Source organism: Ostrea edulis, chromosome 6 (assembly GCF_947568905.1).
Source record: "Ostrea edulis chromosome 6, xbOstEdul1.1, whole genome shotgun sequence".
In the NCBI taxonomy this organism is placed as follows: domain Eukaryota; kingdom Metazoa; phylum Mollusca; class Bivalvia; order Ostreida; family Ostreidae; genus Ostrea; species Ostrea edulis.
This window is the reverse complement of record NC_079169.1, coordinates 92,166,220-92,185,348: the sequence shown is the minus strand read 5'-3', so window position 1 is coordinate 92,185,348 and position 19,129 is coordinate 92,166,220. Positions and strand designations below refer to the sequence as shown.

General features: G+C 36.8%; 2 protein-coding genes across 5 annotated transcripts; both read right to left on the bottom strand.

The window, feature by feature from the left end:
• Positions 1 to 787: 787 nt before the first annotated feature.
• Positions 788 to 18,418, bottom strand: LOC125646463 (toll-like receptor 4). 4 transcript variants are annotated; one of them, XM_048872781.2, is made up of 4 exons: positions 18,287 to 18,387; positions 4,099 to 4,360; positions 1,615 to 1,835; positions 788 to 1,373 (listed from the first exon to the last, which is right to left on the bottom strand). In XM_048872781.2, exons 2-4 carry the CDS (start codon positions 4,349 to 4,351, stop codon positions 1,068 to 1,070), a joined length of 780 nt encoding a protein of 259 aa, XP_048728738.1. In that variant the 5' UTR covers positions 4,352 to 4,360; positions 18,287 to 18,387; the 3' UTR covers positions 788 to 1,067. The 4 variants fall into 4 exon arrangements, with proteins under 4 accessions (XP_048728738.1, XP_048728737.1, XP_055998686.1 ...); XM_048872780.2 differs by lacking the exon at positions 18,287 to 18,387 and adding an exon at positions 6,915 to 7,607; XM_056142711.1 differs by lacking the exon at positions 18,287 to 18,387 and having other exon boundaries at positions 4,099 to 5,705.
• LOC125646460 (toll-like receptor 4) lies at positions 7,758 to 10,999 on the bottom strand. The gene is made up of 2 exons (XM_048872778.2): positions 10,883 to 10,999; positions 7,758 to 10,468 (listed from the first exon to the last, which is right to left on the bottom strand). The coding sequence occupies exon 2, from the start codon at positions 10,404 to 10,406 to the stop codon at positions 7,824 to 7,826; it is 2,583 nt and encodes an 860-aa protein (XP_048728735.2). The 5' UTR covers positions 10,407 to 10,468; positions 10,883 to 10,999; the 3' UTR covers positions 7,758 to 7,823.
• Positions 18,419 to 19,129: the final 711 nt, after the last annotated feature.

The window sequence follows — 19,129 nt, the reverse complement described above, 5'->3', positions numbered from 1 at the left end:
CAAATGCTTTCTGACGTGTTTCATACCGATTGTTAGGCCGTTCTTGGCACACTGATTTTGACTACGGTGAACTCCGTTTATCTGATCAGGATATAGGGCTCACGGCGGATCTGACCGGTCGACAGGGGATGCTTACTCCTCCTAGGCACCTGATCCCACACCTGGTGTGTCCAGGGGTTCGTGTTTGCCCAACTATCTATTTTGCATTTCTTATAAGAGCTATGAGATTGACCACTGTTCGTTATCTTCACCTTTCATTGATCACTGTTCGTTATCTTCACCTTTCTTTCTACTAAAATTGCATTTTTTGACTAAATAACGTAAATTTGAAAGTTTTCAATTTCAAAATATTGTTGTATATATCCTCCACTTTTCATCCATATCAAAATTTTCTGGTGTAGCATACCTCCTTAACTGACAGTTAACGTCTAGTTAACGTACATGTAAATGTAAGAGTTAATGGGAAATTAAATGTTAGTTAAAGTTAACAAACCTTTGTGCAACTGGATTCAGGCTTTCTTTTATTACCAAGACGTTTGACCAAGTGACTATAAACTTTGACCTACTACTGGTATCCAGAAACTTTAACCTTTGCTATATCTTTTGAACCAAGGGAATTAGGTAAGTAGGGCCACACTTCCCAGCGAATCTTGTTACATGTAAGTAAGAGATGTCATGTTACAATTCATATGTGTTTCTTTGGAAATAGTTCAGAAGGCCTACGATTTTAGAGTATATGAAACAAAATTAACTTGTGATAAACCGAAATAAAGACAAGTAATGGTACAAGGTCGACTTTTATTTCTAGGAAAAAATCTAGCTATCTTGTCTTTTTACCGGTACGTAATTTGTATTTCACATGAATATGAAAACATGAGTAATTTGTATTCATATTAACGCCTCACTCAATCCTGATTCCGATCGAAAAAAGTTTTATTGGTCTTGTTCAGAACTCGCATACAGTTAACACTAGTCTTCTGAGAGTTTTAACGGAATCTAAAATCACGCAATCCACGTAACTCCATATAAGTTAATGGTGTTGATGTTAAGAATGATGTTATTTGTATTCACATGTCATCTGGAAATAATATTGCTCCCGAGAAAGAAGAATACATATAACCATGGAGATAAGATGCTCTTTTGAGTATGCGCAGCCAAACTTGTTGCCCTTGGCGCAGACTCAGGATAGCGGTGTTGGTTGCTGTTGACCATAGTGGTAAGCTCTCTGCCCAAACTCTGATTATCATCTGTTCCTTGGGAGGTTCTATCCAATTTCCGCTGATCCTCTGTGGTGTCTGTACTGACTCCGGAAGTGTCACTGTCGTATTCTGCTTTGGTAACTCCGGAAGTGACGTCAAGAGATCCACCGCAGCCTATAAGTTTAACGTTTTGAAACATACATTGAATAGATGATGTCTTTAAAATATTGAAATATTACTTACAAAACATTAAATACTGAAGAGTGAAATGAATTTTATACAGTGACCGAATTTGGTACATGTAAATATCAGCTTCAGTGTTCAAAATTAACAACATTTTGAACACAACAAAATGAATTTCAACTAACTGATTATTGATTTATACGTGTTGGACGTGTGTAGATGCACGCTATACCTTATGCCTTCCCTGTGCTGCCACTGCTATATTAAACTGGTACACCCCGTCAACAGGTGCCCTAAATCGACCAGTGATGGGGTTATAGCAGTTACCAATGTTTGTAACGACATTTCCAAACCTGGCATCTTCGTCGCTCTGTAGTCCATTTATATTATTGTCGAGACCAGCAAAAAAGGCTATTCTCGCCCCTCGATTTTTCATTCCTGACATGACATTACCTGTAAAAGGGAACACATTCATTTTTCAGAAGTAAATATCACCCACAGCTAATGCAGTACCGTTATATACATATAGTAACGATACAGAGTAAGGCGATGAAACAGAGAAAGATAACGAGACAAAGAATAAGGTGACTAGACAGAGAAAGGAGCGAGACAGACGTATGTATTCCGAATCATTTTATCATTCAGTAGACACAGTATATATAGTATTACTTTGTAATATGTATTGATATTTTTTTTAGGTCAATACCACGCTTTAAGGAGTTAGTACAGAATTCACCGACCCTGGAGGGCGAGGTGGATATTGTACTTCTAGGGTACCTAAAGGATCGTACTGACTGAGAAAATGTCAAGACTTTTATCATGTGATTGATAATTCCGAACTTTCTGATTGACTAAGATCCGAGTAATAGAACGTTATAATGACTAAGATCCTAGTAATAGAACGATATAATGACTAAGATCCTAGTAATGGAACGTTATAATGACTAAGATCCTAGTAATAAAACGTTATAATGACTAAGATCCGAGTAATAGAACGTTATAATGACTAAGACCCGAGTAATAGAACATTATAATGACTAAGATCCGAGTAATGGAACGTTATAATGACTAAGATCCTAGTAATAGAACGATATAATGACTAAGATCCTAGTAATGGAACGTTATAATGACTAAGATCCTAGTAATAAAACGTTATAATGACTAAGATCCGAGTAATAGAACGTTATAATGACTAAGACCCGAGTAATAGAACATTATAATGACTAAGACCCGAGTAATGGAACGTTATAATGACTAAGATCCTAGTAATAGAACGTTATAATGACTAAGATCCTAGTAATGGAACGTTATAATGACTAAGATCCTAGTAATGGAACGTTATAATGACTAAGATCCAAGTAATAGAACGTTATAATGACTAAGATCCGAGTAATAAAACGATGACTAAGATCCGAGTAATAGAACGTTATATTTAACTACATGTACCTATACGTTTGAGTTTTCCAACATCAGATCAAGATAAATGGGGAAATCCCATTTAATTCGATTCCTTATATTTTTTGGTAGTCCAATGAGAACTCTCGCCTCTAATTTCTTTCGCCTTGGTCTTGCACTCCGGCACTAATCAGATATGGCCGACCAAGTAGCGCTTTGTAAGTTCAAGAAGCCGATTTCAACGTTTCAAATTACTGAATTTATAAAATGAAATACTTTTGACATTTCCTTGGTCAATATGACCTGCCTGAATAGTACAGTATTCACCAGCCGAGGGGATCCGGGTTAGAATAGGTCCTCAGTATCCCTTGCTTGTCGTAAGAGGCGACTAAATGGAGCGGTCCTTCGGATGAGACCGCAAAAACCGAGGTCCCGTGTCACAGTAGGTGTGGCACGATAACGACCCCCCCCCCCCTGCTCAATGGCCATAAGCACCGAGCATAGGCCTAAATTTTGCAACCCTTCACCTGCAATGGTGACGTCTCCATATGAGTGAAATATTCTGGAGAGGGACGTTAAACAATATTCAATCAATCAATACAGTATTCACCTCGGCTTACTGAATATGTACTTTCTCAGGTACATGTATAACTAAAGCATCGTGTTTTCCTTAAAAAAAATTCAATGGTAGTTTATCATTCTATATGCTATTCTATAAGTACTTCATATTGCACAATGTGGCATCATTCATGTGAAATTTTGCAGAATCGGTAAACATCTTTACAGATGATATTGGGCCGAGCTAAGTAAATTCTTACTTTTCACGCCTACAACGTTAAAACGCCCCCCTCCCCACCCCCACCCCTAAAGTTGGCAGAAGAAGAAAAAAACCCAAACAATTATAGTAAATTTTGAAAACATGGTTCAGTATTATTTCTACTTTTCAATTTTAGAAATAAGAATTAAAAGCATCAATAATAGGTTAAATTCTTTAAGAAATCTAATTCTGTAAATACTGTTCGCATCTACTCTGTCCTTAGCCTTTGTTAATCTGGTGGTTAGAACATATTGAATATACTTCAACCAAGTATTTGTTTTTTACTTTCTTTCGCATAGCTGTGAAAAATTCACAATTGGTAAATCAGACTTATCATACATTAAGATATATGTCTAAGAGCAGACAACCACACGATATAATTACTTACTAGTATTTTCACTTATAGAAATATGTAACTCACTTCATCTCGCACATAATTTACGCAGTCTAAACTATGAAATTCCCACGTTTCTAAAGCTTCTGACAAATGCCGTACATACCCACCTGACTTGTCTGGTACCCCTGGTGAACCCCTCTCTCCCTTCTCTCCCCTGTCCCCTTTGGCTCCTGGGGCACCAGGGGGACCTCGAGGGCCTCTCAACGGAAGTCGGAGAGGTAGAGACATGCCCCCATCACATGTAACCTCCAAGTGACATGTGGCTTGATTTTTCAATCGCGATTTTTGTCCACTTCTTTTAGCGTCTGAGAAGGAAACAAAGACAAGTCCTAATAGAAGTATGCGGAACTCCTTCCTCATCGTTGAAGCCTTGGATTATAAAAAGATGGAGTGTGATGAGAGAATCTTGATAAACATGTCGGTCAAGATATTTAATAAAATTGTAAATCACTAATGTTTTTCTAGATCTACTACTGATAGAAATCATAAAGACCATTTCTACGCAAAACTCGTAAATCTTGGTTACGTGCTGATGAAAATCGCTTTCCTTGATTGACTCTTAATGATAAAAACCAAATTGTCCCATTACAGAAGATGGACGGCATCATTTAATGCAATTTTTTTTTTTATTATTACTTCCCATTACTTGTAAAGAATTTATTTAATAGGACTTTTGAGAGCAGAGAAGTTTACTTTTCAGATAGCTGGACAGATCTATGAATATGTAATTAAGAAAATCAGTTTGAGGGGTCACCTACACGATTGTCTTAAATATAAAGTTTTGCTTTTAAAGAAATGAAATGTATTCACTTTCTTCATTCAGTCTGAAATCTTCATTGCAATGAATTATGAAACAAAAGGCCCATGGGCAACATCGCTCACGTGAACCTAGGCTAATGTGATTTTTAAAAAGGTTTTTGTAATCTATTCCCATTAAAAAAAATGACCCCATATTGTAGTTCCATCCTAGCCCCATAATTCCACGACATAACCAGGATACAAGGTCACAAGGTAAAAAAAAATCATGGTAGGATATGCAAGTTTTTTCCATAAAGAATCTGTTTACAACATCTAGAAGTCCCTATCTTAAACAGTTCAGGGTATTGCTTAAGTTAATCAATCAAAATTCAAAAGGTCTTGTGACAAGGAATACACTTATGAAATATGACAGCTATCTTACTCACCATTCAGAAGTTGCGAACATTAGGTTCAAGTGTAAGACAGACAGGACAAAGACAACACCCCCTAGTCTTTAGTCCGGGGGCATAATAAAAACTTGAATCCTCAGGCTTGTGAACACTTGAATTTTGATATGATTTAATGTGGTCCTGCTAGTCTTGAAAAGAATTTGTTTTCATTAACTCCCTGTATACATGTATATCCAACTTGGATCTCCTATTATCGCTCCACCCTACCTCTGGGGCCATTGAATTGTACAAACTTGAATTTACACTACCGGAAGATCCCTGCATATTTCAAATACGACTAAATCATGGCCCTGCTGTTCTTGAGAAGAAGATTTTCAAAGATATTTCCCTAAGTATTCCCATATAAAACTTTCATCCCCTATTATAGCTCCATCCTACCCCCGATGGTCGTGGCTTGGACAAACTTCAATCTGCTTAACATGTACCTGGGAATGCTTGCATATTAGTACGAGTATTCATGGTTCTTTTGATGAGAACAAGAGTTTTCCTATATATTCCCATGTAAAACTTTGACCCCTTAAGTGGCATCTCCCCCCCCCCCCCCCCACCCCCGGAGACCATAATTTGAACGAATTTGAATTTGCACTACCTGGAAATGTTTGCATATTTATATTATCAATCATGACCCTGTTGTTCACGAGAAGTTTTTTTTTTTTGAAAGATTTGTCCCTATACATGTATACTCCCTATTAAAACTTTAATCCCTTGTTGTAGTCCCATTCTACTCCCCGGAACCACAACTTCAACAAACTGCACTGCCCGGGGATAATTGCATAATACTATGGGTATTCATGGCCCTGCTCTAAGATTTTTAAAGACTCCCTATATATTCCTATGTAAAACTTTGATTCCCTGTTGTAGTCTCACCCTACCCCAGGGACCGCAATTTGAACAAACTTGAATCTGATTTGAACAAATTTGAATCTGCACTACCTGGAAATGCTTGCATATTGATATGATTAATCATGATCCAGTTGTTCTTGAGATTTTAAATTTAAAGACTTATCCTATATATCATCATGGAAAAATTTGATCCCCTATTGTAGCCTCACTCTACCCCCGGAGGGTCATGATTTGAATAACCTTGAACCTTTAAACTTTTCTGGCCCAGTGGTTCTTAGGATTTTTAACTGACTCCATCCTCCTATTTTTGTCTTTTCTTTATTATCCTCCCTTTGTAAATAGTATGACCCTTCATTTGAACAAACTTGCACCCCCTTTACCCAAGGATGATTTGTGCCAAGTTTGATTGAAATTGGCCCAGGGGTTCTTGAGTAGGAGACTTTTGACTAATTCTTGATTATCTCCACTTCAAAAAGGGCGTGCCACTTCTTTTGAGCAACTTGAATTCTCTTTACCCAAGCATGCTTGTGGCTAGTTTGGCTGAAATTAGCCCTGTGGTTGTGGAGAGGTCGAAAATGTTTTTTAAAAAGTTTACGAACGAACAAACTAATGCCGGACAAAAGAAACTCACTTGAGCTTTCAACTGATGTGAGCGAAAAACAGCGTTTTGGAATTTTGATCGTAGTCATCCCATTTCAATCATATATGTTTTGTGAAAGAGGACTCAAGGAATATCTTCATATCAAAATTTATTTAAAGTCAAACCTGTTTTGAAATGTTCGTAAATTAATTTTAACGAATAGGAATTTCTGAAAAACAAATTTTGAAAATGTCACAAATACTAAAAGAATAACTGTAGGACATTTCCTTACCTGTTTCGATGCTTTCTGCAACTTTGCTGCTTCGATTTGATAGTCAAGATAACTTCCAAATAATTAGAATTTATGTCCCAACACTTACAAATAAGCTATGTAAAATCATTAACTCTCTAACTATCGACAAATTTCTCCGACGTTTATCCCGAAATTGCAAAGAACCACAATATCCTGAGATCGATCTGCGATATTCGATGACCAAGACTGAAAGCAGATCAAAGTTAACTAAATAGCTATATTAAATTTACAACCTGACACTAAAACTGTTCCCTTAGAAATGTGTTAAGAGAGGAAAAAATAACATTAACAGATCTTTTGTCATTAAATAGGTTTCTTCAATCGTGTACTTTCATTAAAAAAATAATTATGAGAGCATTTTCATGGCTAAAAATAGTAAACTTATCGAAAATATGTTTTATTACAAAATAGGGAAAGGGATTATAACTGTGCTGCAAAAAGGAGTAGCTGATACAGTGAGTGGATCGTTTGAATCATACTCTCTCCAGACTCTGTGTATTTGATTGGGGTGGTGGTGGTAGTAATGACCCTTCCTTTTCGAGTACCAGCTCAAATGCCTGATATTCCAATGAACATCAAGAAAACGTTTCGATCAAATACTCGTATAGACGTCTAAAGAAGAAATCTACCCATTGTACGTCAGAATATCTCCATTCATGTTTCATACCAATTGTTAGCGCCGTTCTTGGCACACTGATTCTGACTACGGGTTACACCGTTCACCTTATCAAAGGGTAAAAAAAAATCGGTATTCCTAATATCCTAAGTTAATAGTATTCATTATATGAGTTATCTCTTATATAAACTTGACAATAAATACCATTAATATCAATACTGTATTGTTAAAAACACAGACCAATATACACACAGAATCACTGTCATGTCTTATCATTCCTGTAAGATCACTCTGAGAGAGTTCCAGAATTCAACTTTGTCTCTGTCGTCCTTCGGATATTCAATATAAGCATTCATTTTCACCAAAGACATGAGGCGAATGGACAAGCTGATTTTGGAGTTCTCTGTTGGCAAGCCTCTATACATAATGAGGAATACAGACGGTTTATCGCGTGAATATCTGTTGTCTGTTAGCGCCATTTCTAGTTCATACATGCACCAATGAGATCGCAGGAAACTTTCTGACACTATACATAAGACGCGTTTACTGCTACAAATTGATCTGGTTATATTTTCACCAATTGATTTCCCTGGTGTGAAGTCTCTCTCATGAAGACATAACACAAGCTGTGATGCCCTTTCCAGTTCTGACGTCATTTCCTGCATTACGAAATCCTTTTCTTCGTCAGCGTAAGAAACAAAGGCATCGTACTGATACATTTTACTGTATGTGTCACGTGACGTGGCAGTATTCCATTTTGACATGTAATAAATGTATCGCAGTTTCCAACGGTAACGATAAAGAATTCCACCCACGATAAGTGTCAAAAACACGACGTAGAGTGCAGAAATGATACCGATAATTTCTTCGTAATCATCACATTTTTTCACGAGAGTTTTGACGATTAAGTCCAGATCCGTCATGCTCTCCTGGGTCATGTTCTTAGTCCTACAACTGTATAAATGTTTATCCACAAAAGTGATTTCCGACTTAACCATCCACTTGAGAAGATCTAGAGCATCGCATGTACACCGAAGATCATTTCCTGTCAGATTGATCTTCAGCTGATGATTTCGTTGAATTGATTCCAGCGCCTTTGTGGTGGTGTCGGAAATGGAGGACAAAGCATTAAAGGACAGATCTACCAACTTCAAGGAGCTAACTTGGCCTTCGTTGAGATAAAAGTCACTTAATAAATTATAGCTAAGATTCAACACTTCCAAAGCATCAAGTCCATCAAAATTCTCGGGAGAAATCGACCTTATAACATTCTTTGAAAGATCCAAATCTTTCAGGTTCGTTAAATTTCGAAAATAAGTCGAGTTATCATTGTTTAAACAGTTTCCAAGCAAGTTTTGTCCAAGATTAAGTTTTGTCATCTTGGGAAAGCTTGGAAAGAAATATGGTGAAAGTACTGATATGAAATTATGAGAAAAATCCACCACCTCAACCTTATCTAATCCGTGGACTGGTCCCGTCAGGTTCTCAATGTAATTCGAGCCGAGGTCAATGTTTTTCACACTGTTATTTGAGCTTATCACTACTTTTTCTATCGCTGAATGAAGGGACGCATGATTGAAAATAACCGTCTCTAATTCTGGAGGCATGTAAATTGTTAAATTCCACCGATGTGGCGTTGAGTACCCCAAATCTGGTGAGGAATAAGAGCATATGCGATGATTTTCACACTCTTTAAAATCTGTCCCAGATCCGGTAAAGAAAGTTGTATGTTGTCCACTCAAATCTATTTTCTTCATTTTTTTCATCTGCCCTAAATTAAGAAGGTACCACCCGAATGTTAATTTATTATATGAGAGATTTAAATACTCCAGCTTTCGTACGATACTAGTATTAGTAAGAACATTAGGTTCCACAGACTCCAATCTATTCATACTAAGGGAAAGATTTTTGATTGAAGTATTCGCAAAATTTTTGACCATGTCTGCTGTGATATAGGTCCCCATTCCAAACGTGCAGTGAATTTTGTCCAATATCAAAGTCGTTAAGTTAATCAAATTTGCAGAAATATTTGGAAGCAAATGGAAAGAAAGTTTTTCGTTGTAGGATAAATCCAAATATGTAAGGCTTGGGGGAAAAGATCCTTCCTCGATGGACTTGATTGAACAACCAGATAGGTCTAACTTTTTTAGCGTAGGGAGGCTGGCGAAGAAGTCTGCCGTCAAGACCTCAATCAAACATTTACTAGGGTTTCTTCTTCCTGAGACTACTAAGACATTCATAAATTTTAAACATAGTGATTTGAGATCTGGAGAACAATTAAAGTCATCCGAGGATTTGGTGAAAGCGAATCTTTTTCTCTTCAGCGTAAACTTGAAGTTCCCCTCTGTCAATCCATCAATTTCTAACGTTTCAAGGAGTGGAATATTTTGAAATATTTCTGCATTGTACTGATTTGCGTGCGAAAAGTTGTTGTGGGAGAGATTTAACGACTTTAGATTCCCCAGATATTGAAACACTCCGTCTGGTAGGCTCTCCTTCCCTAAATTCAAATTATTGTAGGACAAATCTAAGGTCTCCAGATACGGAATCCAGTCGAAGGACTTATTTGAAAGGTAATTAATGTCATTGTAAGATAAATTAAGGTGTTTTAAAGTTCTAGGATAATTTGGGGTTATATTAATCGTTTGTAATTGGTTTCTTGATAAATCAATGCTGGTCACATTGTCTGGAAACCAGGAAGGAGAATTGTTTAAATGTAAACCCGAACAGTTTGCATGGACGAGTATATCGTACTTTGAGTTGCTACAAGTGCAGTTTAGTTCATAGAAGCAGGGATCGGAAGACACAGATCCAACAAAGAATAGCAAAATTACAAAATTTCGCAGGTACGCCATCTTATAGGACCGGGGATTTGGTCTGGGTGCGCGCTTAATTCATCCTCTATGTACGCACAAGTCTGTAAAATAGAAAACAACATTTACACCATTTTTTTTTTGCATATTAACTCTGTGATATAAATGAATGCGTTACACCTGCCTTGCCATAAAATGAAGGAGAGATATTGATGTATAGTATTTACTTCACTGTGACCAACCTTTGTTAAATTATGGTATGTCTCAAGGAACCAGAAAATCGGGCAACAGAGTGGAATCTACTTTTTATTTGCAATAATTATTCATCAATGGAGATGAGTTGTTTGCTTTAAATTATTGCTACATGTAAGTGTCAATGAGTCCTATCGATACGGAAGTATTACAGAGAATATCTCATATGACAGTGTATACGTGTATTTATAAAAACAAAATCGGCAATATCATTATAACAATAATTAAATACGCATCATAAACCAAGATAAGGTGAGTCTGCTTACCTGGGAGAAAAATTAACACTTCTGGAAATGGTCGCAAACGATCACAACTCAACTTTAACTAAACTTGAAAAATCACATGATCGAGTGCAATTTCTTCCGCATTACGTGCTTGTAACTACCTTTTGATAAAAGCCAAACAGGAAGATGCCATATAATGTTTTCAGTTATCCTAGTGGGACAAAAGTGATATTGTTACTTTTCAAGTGATTCCTTACACAGGTTGAGTCCGATGTCATTTATTGTCAAAGACCTCGGGCATCATGCGTCTTGTTGGACCTTGGGACCAAAATGTTGCCTGAAGCCGTAGGCAACATTTTATTTCGAATTTCCAATAAAAAAAACACGTGTTGCCCGAGACAAAGTCAATACCACTTTTGTTTAAACCTTTGAAAATCTACATTACCCTCGAAAGACTGTGTTATTGAGGCATCATTTATAATATCAACTTTTTGAAATATGGCAAACACATAAACTGTCAGTAACCTCTGAACTTTTGTTTGTAACAAATGAACCGTGTCATTCGTGAGGTTTTCAATTCTCCCACCTGAATAACCAGGTGCCTAGTTATATTGAATTCCATTTTGTCGCAGATGTAAACATTACAATCGCTCTGAGAGAGGTGCCGGTCGCATTGTGAATATCAAATATTGATGCAACAGGGGACCAAAATATAAGCTTTTAATCCTTTGATATTTTAATCATTATTACCTCTTCATTTAACGTGACATACAGTGACAATATCATTGAATTATCTATACATATTGTTTTAGTATGATTGGTAGTATTTGTAAACGGAAGATAATGTATATAATGTGTATAATGTGCAAGCTAGCTCAAAACGAATGAGACGTCATATGAGTGAAGAAACAACAGTCAATCAATCAATCAATAACAACGAAAGTAAATGCTATATTTCTGGAACATTTTCATTGTTACAGAGATATCATGCTGTGATATCATTATTATTATTACTATTATCATGGATTGTTATCTGATAAAACTATTTAATCTATGATCTACTTTTAATCACATGCACTGTTATGAAATGCAACAAGATTATTAGACAACAATGCAATTATTATGTGTAGCTAGGTATATAAGAATATATAAATAAAGTGACAGAACAGGGGGGAAAATCGATTTTGAAATTTCATTTCATTAGAACAAATAATTACCCTATGAATTTCCCAATCAAAAATAGGAAATAGAGAGTTACGGAGCTGCAGAGAGTTACGGAGCTACAGAGGGTTACGGAGCTACAGAGGGTTACGGAGCTACAGAGGGTTACGGAGCTACAGAGAGTTACGGAGCTACAGAGGGTTACGGAGCTACAGAGAGTTACGGAGCTACAGAGAGCTACAGAGAGTTACGGAGCTACAGAGGGTTACGGAGCTACAGAGAGTTACGGAGCTACAGAGAGTTACGGAGCTACAGAGGGTTACGGAGCTACAGAGAGTTACGGAGCTACAGAGAGTTACGGAGCTACAGAGGGTTACGGAGCTGCAGAGAGTTACGGAGCTACAGAGAGTTACGGAGCTACAGAGGGTTACGGAGCTACAGAGAGTTACGGAGCTACAGAGAGTTACGGAGCTACAGAGGGTTACGGAGCTACAGAGGGTTACGGAGCTACAGAGGGTTACGGAGCTACAGAGGGTTACGGAGCTACAGAGAGTTACGGAGCTACAGAGAGTTACAGAGCTACAGAGAGTTACGGAGCTACAGAGAGCTACAGAGAGTTACGGAGCTACAGAGAGTTACGGAGATTACAAGCATGTCCCTTGGGTTGAACATTTAAAACAAAATATTAATTTTTTTTTTCATTTTGTGGATTTCACCCCCCCCCCCTTTTTTAAAAGCAAATAGGGTACCAACTTTCGCTGACTCTAAATGAAATTGAATTACTTGTAGTACTTATATGCGTATGGTTGTTTATTTTAGAAAAACCCCAGTGATATTGGTTTAATTAAGTCGTATTTAATGTGAAGATCAAATGTGTATTTTCCTCTTTTTATTCGCAGTATTTGTAGAAGAAATGAATGGGTTTTTTTTAAAATGCATATTATTGATTGAATTTCGAGTCGCAACGGTGAGAAGAGAAAACATTTCCAACCCGGACATAGATATTCACAATAGTGCGGTCTTCGTATTGGAGAAGGGCGTCAGTCTGGAACTTTTATCATTGTTACATATACGGCATATATCACGTACGTGTTAGATCACAGCGGTTCCACCCAGTTTCGAATTCGTAATCAGGAAGTAATGATTTTCAAAGTACGTCCTGTTTCAATTAAAGTGTTCTATGAGCATGGCAATACATTTGAAAATTTGTTTGGTGAAACATTGTGTATTTTTCTATGGGTAAGGAACCAGTGGGAAAGTAAATAAATAAAAAAAAAAAAATCGTGACAAACAATTTAACACGTCCATATTTAGAACATTTCAATCCACTACACATAGCAGATAATCTAAATGTTGTTATTCTAGAATATTTCATAATTGTTTCTTGTTCGCTCCTTATCGATGAAATTCTTTCTGACCATCAAACGATAAATGCATTAGAACAGTCATAGAAAACACAAACACTATTTTTAAAATCCTATTTCGAATTAACTGTGATTTGGTTTGGAAATAATAGAAGATGAAATCATAAAGGTACATATACTTATATTTTCAAAACCAGTCTCAATTTACATGGTGCATTTATGGATATAAATTAAGATTCTGACTAAGAAAAGCTAATTAAATATATAAACATGTGGAATCGGCTACAGTCTACATAGTTGATTAAAACATTATCTACACAACATAATACAAATGTTATCCTAGAGCGACGCTCTTTCAGTCTTAAACTTTATGATTTTGCTGGTGTCCCGCAAGTGTCTGTATTATATCCAGGACCATTGATATTCTTCATATACATAGATTAAATGTAATGTCTTTATAGATTATTTACAGATGACAATTCTTTACAAGACAACTTCTAGTTTTTCAAAACTATAAAGAAAGCAGTTTATTCAGGATCTACAAGAATTGTGACTTTGGTCCAAAATTCTTACTACAATCCATAAAACAACAGCAAACATCTTACTAAAAGCAAATGTCATAGCTAGAAAATCACATGCAGAGGGAAGAACGCCAAGATTTCTAAACAGTATGTAAAAAACACTCAATATTTCGGCAAACGTTAGTGATAAATCAATTTTGAGAGCAAGCACAAATAAGAGGGGAAAAAAGAAGAATTTATTCGTTGTAAAAGTTTTCTTTCACCGAAGCCGTCAACTGATAGCCGAGTCACATAAACAGAGCTCGTGCCTTGCTTTGAAAATGAAAAGTTTAGATATCTCAAATACATGTTTGCGTCAGTTTTTGAAATTCAGGTATGTTGCTTTGTTTTACACGAATCAAATACTATATTAATTAGATATCAAAAACGATTTCTGTACCAAAATCGTGTCCAAGTACCATAAAAAGGTGAAGATAACGAACAGTAATAAATCTCGTAACTTCTACAAAGAATACAAAATTTAAAGTAGGACAAACAGAGACAAATGGACATATCACAGGTGGGAGCAGGTGTCTAGGAGGAGTAAGCATCCCCTGTCGACCGGTCACACCATTCTTATTTTGATAAATGTATTTGTCATTCCATATATGTTGGGAAGGGTGGTCTAAGTGTTTAAGAACTTGAATCCAATGCCTTTCTAATTGTCCTACAATAAAATACATTCAAACGAAAACACTTCTTGTTACTCTCGTAGAGCGGCGATGAGCCTCCTCCAAAACGGTGCATGCCCTTCCGGGTTCTGTGAATAGAGCGCATGCGACCTGTTTTGAATGAGGGGCATTATCAGCAGGGATTGTTGACTTCCGCCCAGATCTCCCAGTGAAGGGTCTCTGAAGAGGATGCAGATAATGCAGTCCTCCTCGTCTTCCCGATGAACTTTATCCTCCAGCGCCATTTGCAATTGATGTATACACCATCGGTCATCAAGAAAGTCGGTGGTGACTACACAGATAATTTTTCTACTGTTGTGGATGGCATGGGTGACGTTAGCGAACTTTCTTAAACCTGGGGAAAAGTCTCGATTCGACAAACAAAGCTGCAGTCCTTCCTGTAATTCCAGCTGATGTACCAAATCGTTTTCAACGAAAATCGAATCGTTCTCAGAGTACAAAACGAAGGCTGAATATCTGTATTCTCGGTTCATTTTTCGTGTCGACGGTTTGACGATTTCTTGAATTTCCAATTTTGTGCGATAGAAGAAATATCGAATGGTCCAACGGAACTTATATAAAGTACCCATAATTCCAATTGTTAATACAACCATAACAGAAACCGTTATACCGATTGTTCTGGGAAGATTTGAGGTACAATTTTGCTCGAGTTCTCGTATAATATCATTCAGTTCGCTAAACGTTCGTCTTCTTAAATGGGAATTTCTGCATGTATACTTGTTTTTCTCCAGAAAATGAATTTTTGAATCTCGTACCCATTGCAAAAAGAAAATTGTTTCACATGTGCAATCAAAGAAATTTCCTGAGGGATTAATAGTCAGGTTTTTACGTTCATGAAAACTTTCCAAACGATGTATTGTTTGACTAGAAATTACATTCAGGCGATTCGCCGATAAATCGAGGTGCTTTAAAGGAGTGTTCTCGCTTAATGTACAAGTAAAATTCGTTATTAGGTTATTGCTTAAGTCTAGAGTCTCTAAAGATACAGCACCCGATAAGAGTTTTGGAGGTATTGAAGAAATTGTGTTGTTAGAAAGCTTAATTTCTTTTAGCTTCTGAAGTGCTTTAAAGTGATCTTCTTTAACTGTGTCATTCAAAATATTTCCCAATATATTATTTGATAAGTTCAAATACGTCATATTCGGAAACGAGTTGAAGAACTGGGGAGAAATGTAGTGTACGAGATTTCCCGAAATGTCTACGTACTCCGTGTAACCCATGCCATACATGGGTCCATTTAAAGTACTAAAGAAATTGTTTTGTACATGATACTGTCTGCAAAAGTTATTACCGAGGTGGACCTCCGGTATGGTAAATGCAAAGTTACTGTCATGAAAAAATAATTTTTCAAGACTTTTTGGCACATAAAAAGTCACTTGTTTTTTCGACAAGTCCAAATCTGATTGTGGAGAAGTTGATTTAACCATAGTACTTGCATTCCAATCAAGCGTATTCAAAGGCGCATGCATCTCGGAGTCGGTACTAGCACAGTCTATTGAATTTTGACAATAAAACGACGGAATATTCTGAAAGTGATTAGAAAATTGTTTGCTGATGTCTATAACCTTAAGTTTGGTAAGAAATTGATATGCGAGCATGTACATTCCCCACGTGAAACGATTTTCTGCGATATTTAAGCGAGTCATGTTAGGTGGGAAATATTTTGGGACTTCCGGATGCATCATTTCAATATGATTGCCTGATAAGTCTAGGTCTGTGATGGATGTGTTTTTAAAGTGAACTACTTGATTGTTAGATAAATATGTTCCAAGACCATGTCTACAGTACAGTTTCTTAACCTTCAGGACCCGGATATTTGTAAATTGCAGATCGAAGGACAGGTTCGTTAGCACAGCAAACGTCAGAAGTTGGTTGTGTGATAAATCCAGGGTGTGTAAAGAATGCAGGGGACTGAAGACATCTTTGTGTATCGTCTTTATCGGACACCCCGTTATTTCTAGCAGTATTAGGGACGGTAATCCCCCGAAGAATCCTCCTTGAAGTTTCTCGAAGTAACATTTTCCTGTAATACCGGAAACGGTGAGATTTGTCAAAGTAGTCAAGTTCCAGTCTCCGTCTTTAAAATTTCCGCGCCGAAGACCGTCAATCTTTAATGATTCCAATTTTCTCAAGAATCGAAATCCGTGCACGGGATACGATGTATCACGCCTATAGTCCACATTGTTTGAGAGGTCCAAGATCCTTAAGTTTGTCAAACTTTGAAGATAGGACAACTCCGGTGAATATATGTACCACAATTTATTTCCGGCCAAATTCAAAACCTCGAGGTGAACGAGTGCCCGGAAAGCGCTACTGGCGATTGATTTGATTTGATTTTCCCTCATGTACAGTTCCTTAAGCATCTGTGGCCACTCAGTATCCGTACCAATCCCACTGATTAAGTTATGGCTGAGGTTTATCTTTGAGATATTTTTGGCAAATAAAGGTATTTGTTTTATGTTTCGTCTGGTGCAGTTTGCAGCCCATGTTCCATCGCCAAGATCAATGCATTTACACCTTGCTGACGAACATTCTTTCGACGCAGAGCTGTTCAAAACTGATAGCCACACCACATACAAGAAGGCAATTGCAAAAGCCATCTTGAAAGATACCTGTCAGAAATGATAGTAAATGTGCTTGAAAATTTTAAGAGGAATGGAATATATGGTCTAGTATTTAGGACAATACGCAACTTCCGAGATATCAGCTCTTCTGTGAAGGAGGTACGTTAAGTGTTTTGTTGAACGCTTGGGTGGGTACAAGATGTATACATATAGTATAGACTAGCAATGTAAATACGGATAAAAGTAATCAGCCGGTCGTATATATTAAACTGACCATATCGAGAATGACATTTGATTGAATTAGGCCATTAAATTAAATATGAAATTATTTATTATTTTTTATTTCCTCTTCTGCAAGAGTGATATTTTAATCAAAGAAAAATGGTGATTATCGGTTTTTGTTTGAGCTATTGTACCATTAAATACTAATAAACTTACTAATATTGTGTGTCCCTGCAGTTAGGGTGGTTGCATGGTGTCTGATAACTAGCCTTTAGGCAATATACGAAGGCAGCGATAAGTATTTGTACCCATCGCGTGTGGACGATAGTATGTTTTGTGTCTCACTGTGCGTAAGAGTTCCACAAAGGAAAAGAACTATTGGCCAACTCGAAAATTGCGTATTGCAAAGTCATATGGAGAACTTTTCTAGAAAACAGTTAAGAAAAAAATTCAATTTTGAAAATACATGAAGACATGAACTGTGGCTTCAGGCCGGCATATTTCTTGAAGCGCTTCATGCGTTGCTGTTCATACCCTCATATATTTTCAAAATTGAAATTTATTTCTTATATTTACATTCTCCTTTCATGTCTGTCGGAAATCCCAGTCGTTAAAATTGACATACTACATTATATGTATCTGTATTAATACGCGCGTTATCGACAACAGCAACACATTCATGAGGAAAGGGCTATTATTACAATTGGTAGAGAAATCAAAGGCAAAACCACTGGAACTGTAAATACAAACTAATATTTAGACGTTTATCATTGATAATGTTTCTTCACCGTTCAACATGGAAGCATGTATTTGTCAAAAATGGATTTTTTTCAAGAAGAATCTTCTAGTATTTCAAATATAAAGTATTCAAAACTAAGCATACCTCTTTCAAGTCGCAGGTCAAGATGAACAATTCCAAAGAAAATACAATTCTCAGCTGACTATGACTGATGTTGTCGGAAGGGGAAAAGACTTAGGCAGTGTGTGGCGCGGAAATAAAACTGGTAGACCGCGGATGAAATTTTTTAAAATAATGTTTCAATTAATATAATTGTATTCATTTTCCATGTTCTGAAAAAATGCCAATTTTGATCCTTGCTATTCAGAAATATTTCTAAAGGTAAGTGAGAAATCATTATAACTTCCTGTTCATGTAGACTTTTTGATATTGAATAAAAATTATTATTATAACTAAAACCTGACTGTATTACAACATTACAGGCTTTGCAGGTTATAAGAATTGTAAAAGTTCACACTGCGAGCCAAATGAAATAGCGCCTAATCCGACAGTGGAATCAGTCGTTCAAAATTTTGCATTAATTTCTTAATGCAAATGCAAGTTTATTGAAATTTCCAAGAAAAAAACTCCAACATTATTCTGTTCAACGGGGCCAAAAACCCGAAACAAAACCGTGAGGTATGGGAGATTTGTATTGATTCAGGAACCCCCCCCCCCCCTCCCCGAGACAAAAATGTGAGACATGGAAGATTTGTATTGACTCTGGAGTCCAAAATCCCCAGACAAAACCGTGAGAATGTGAAATATGGAACATTCACAATGACTACAGGGCCATAAACCCGAGACAAAACCGTGAGATGTGAGATATGGAACGTTCACAATGACTAAAGGGGCCAAAAACCCGAGACAAAACCGTGAGATGTGAGATATGGAACGTTCACAATGACTAAAGGGGCCATAAACCCGAGACAAAACCGTGAGATGTGA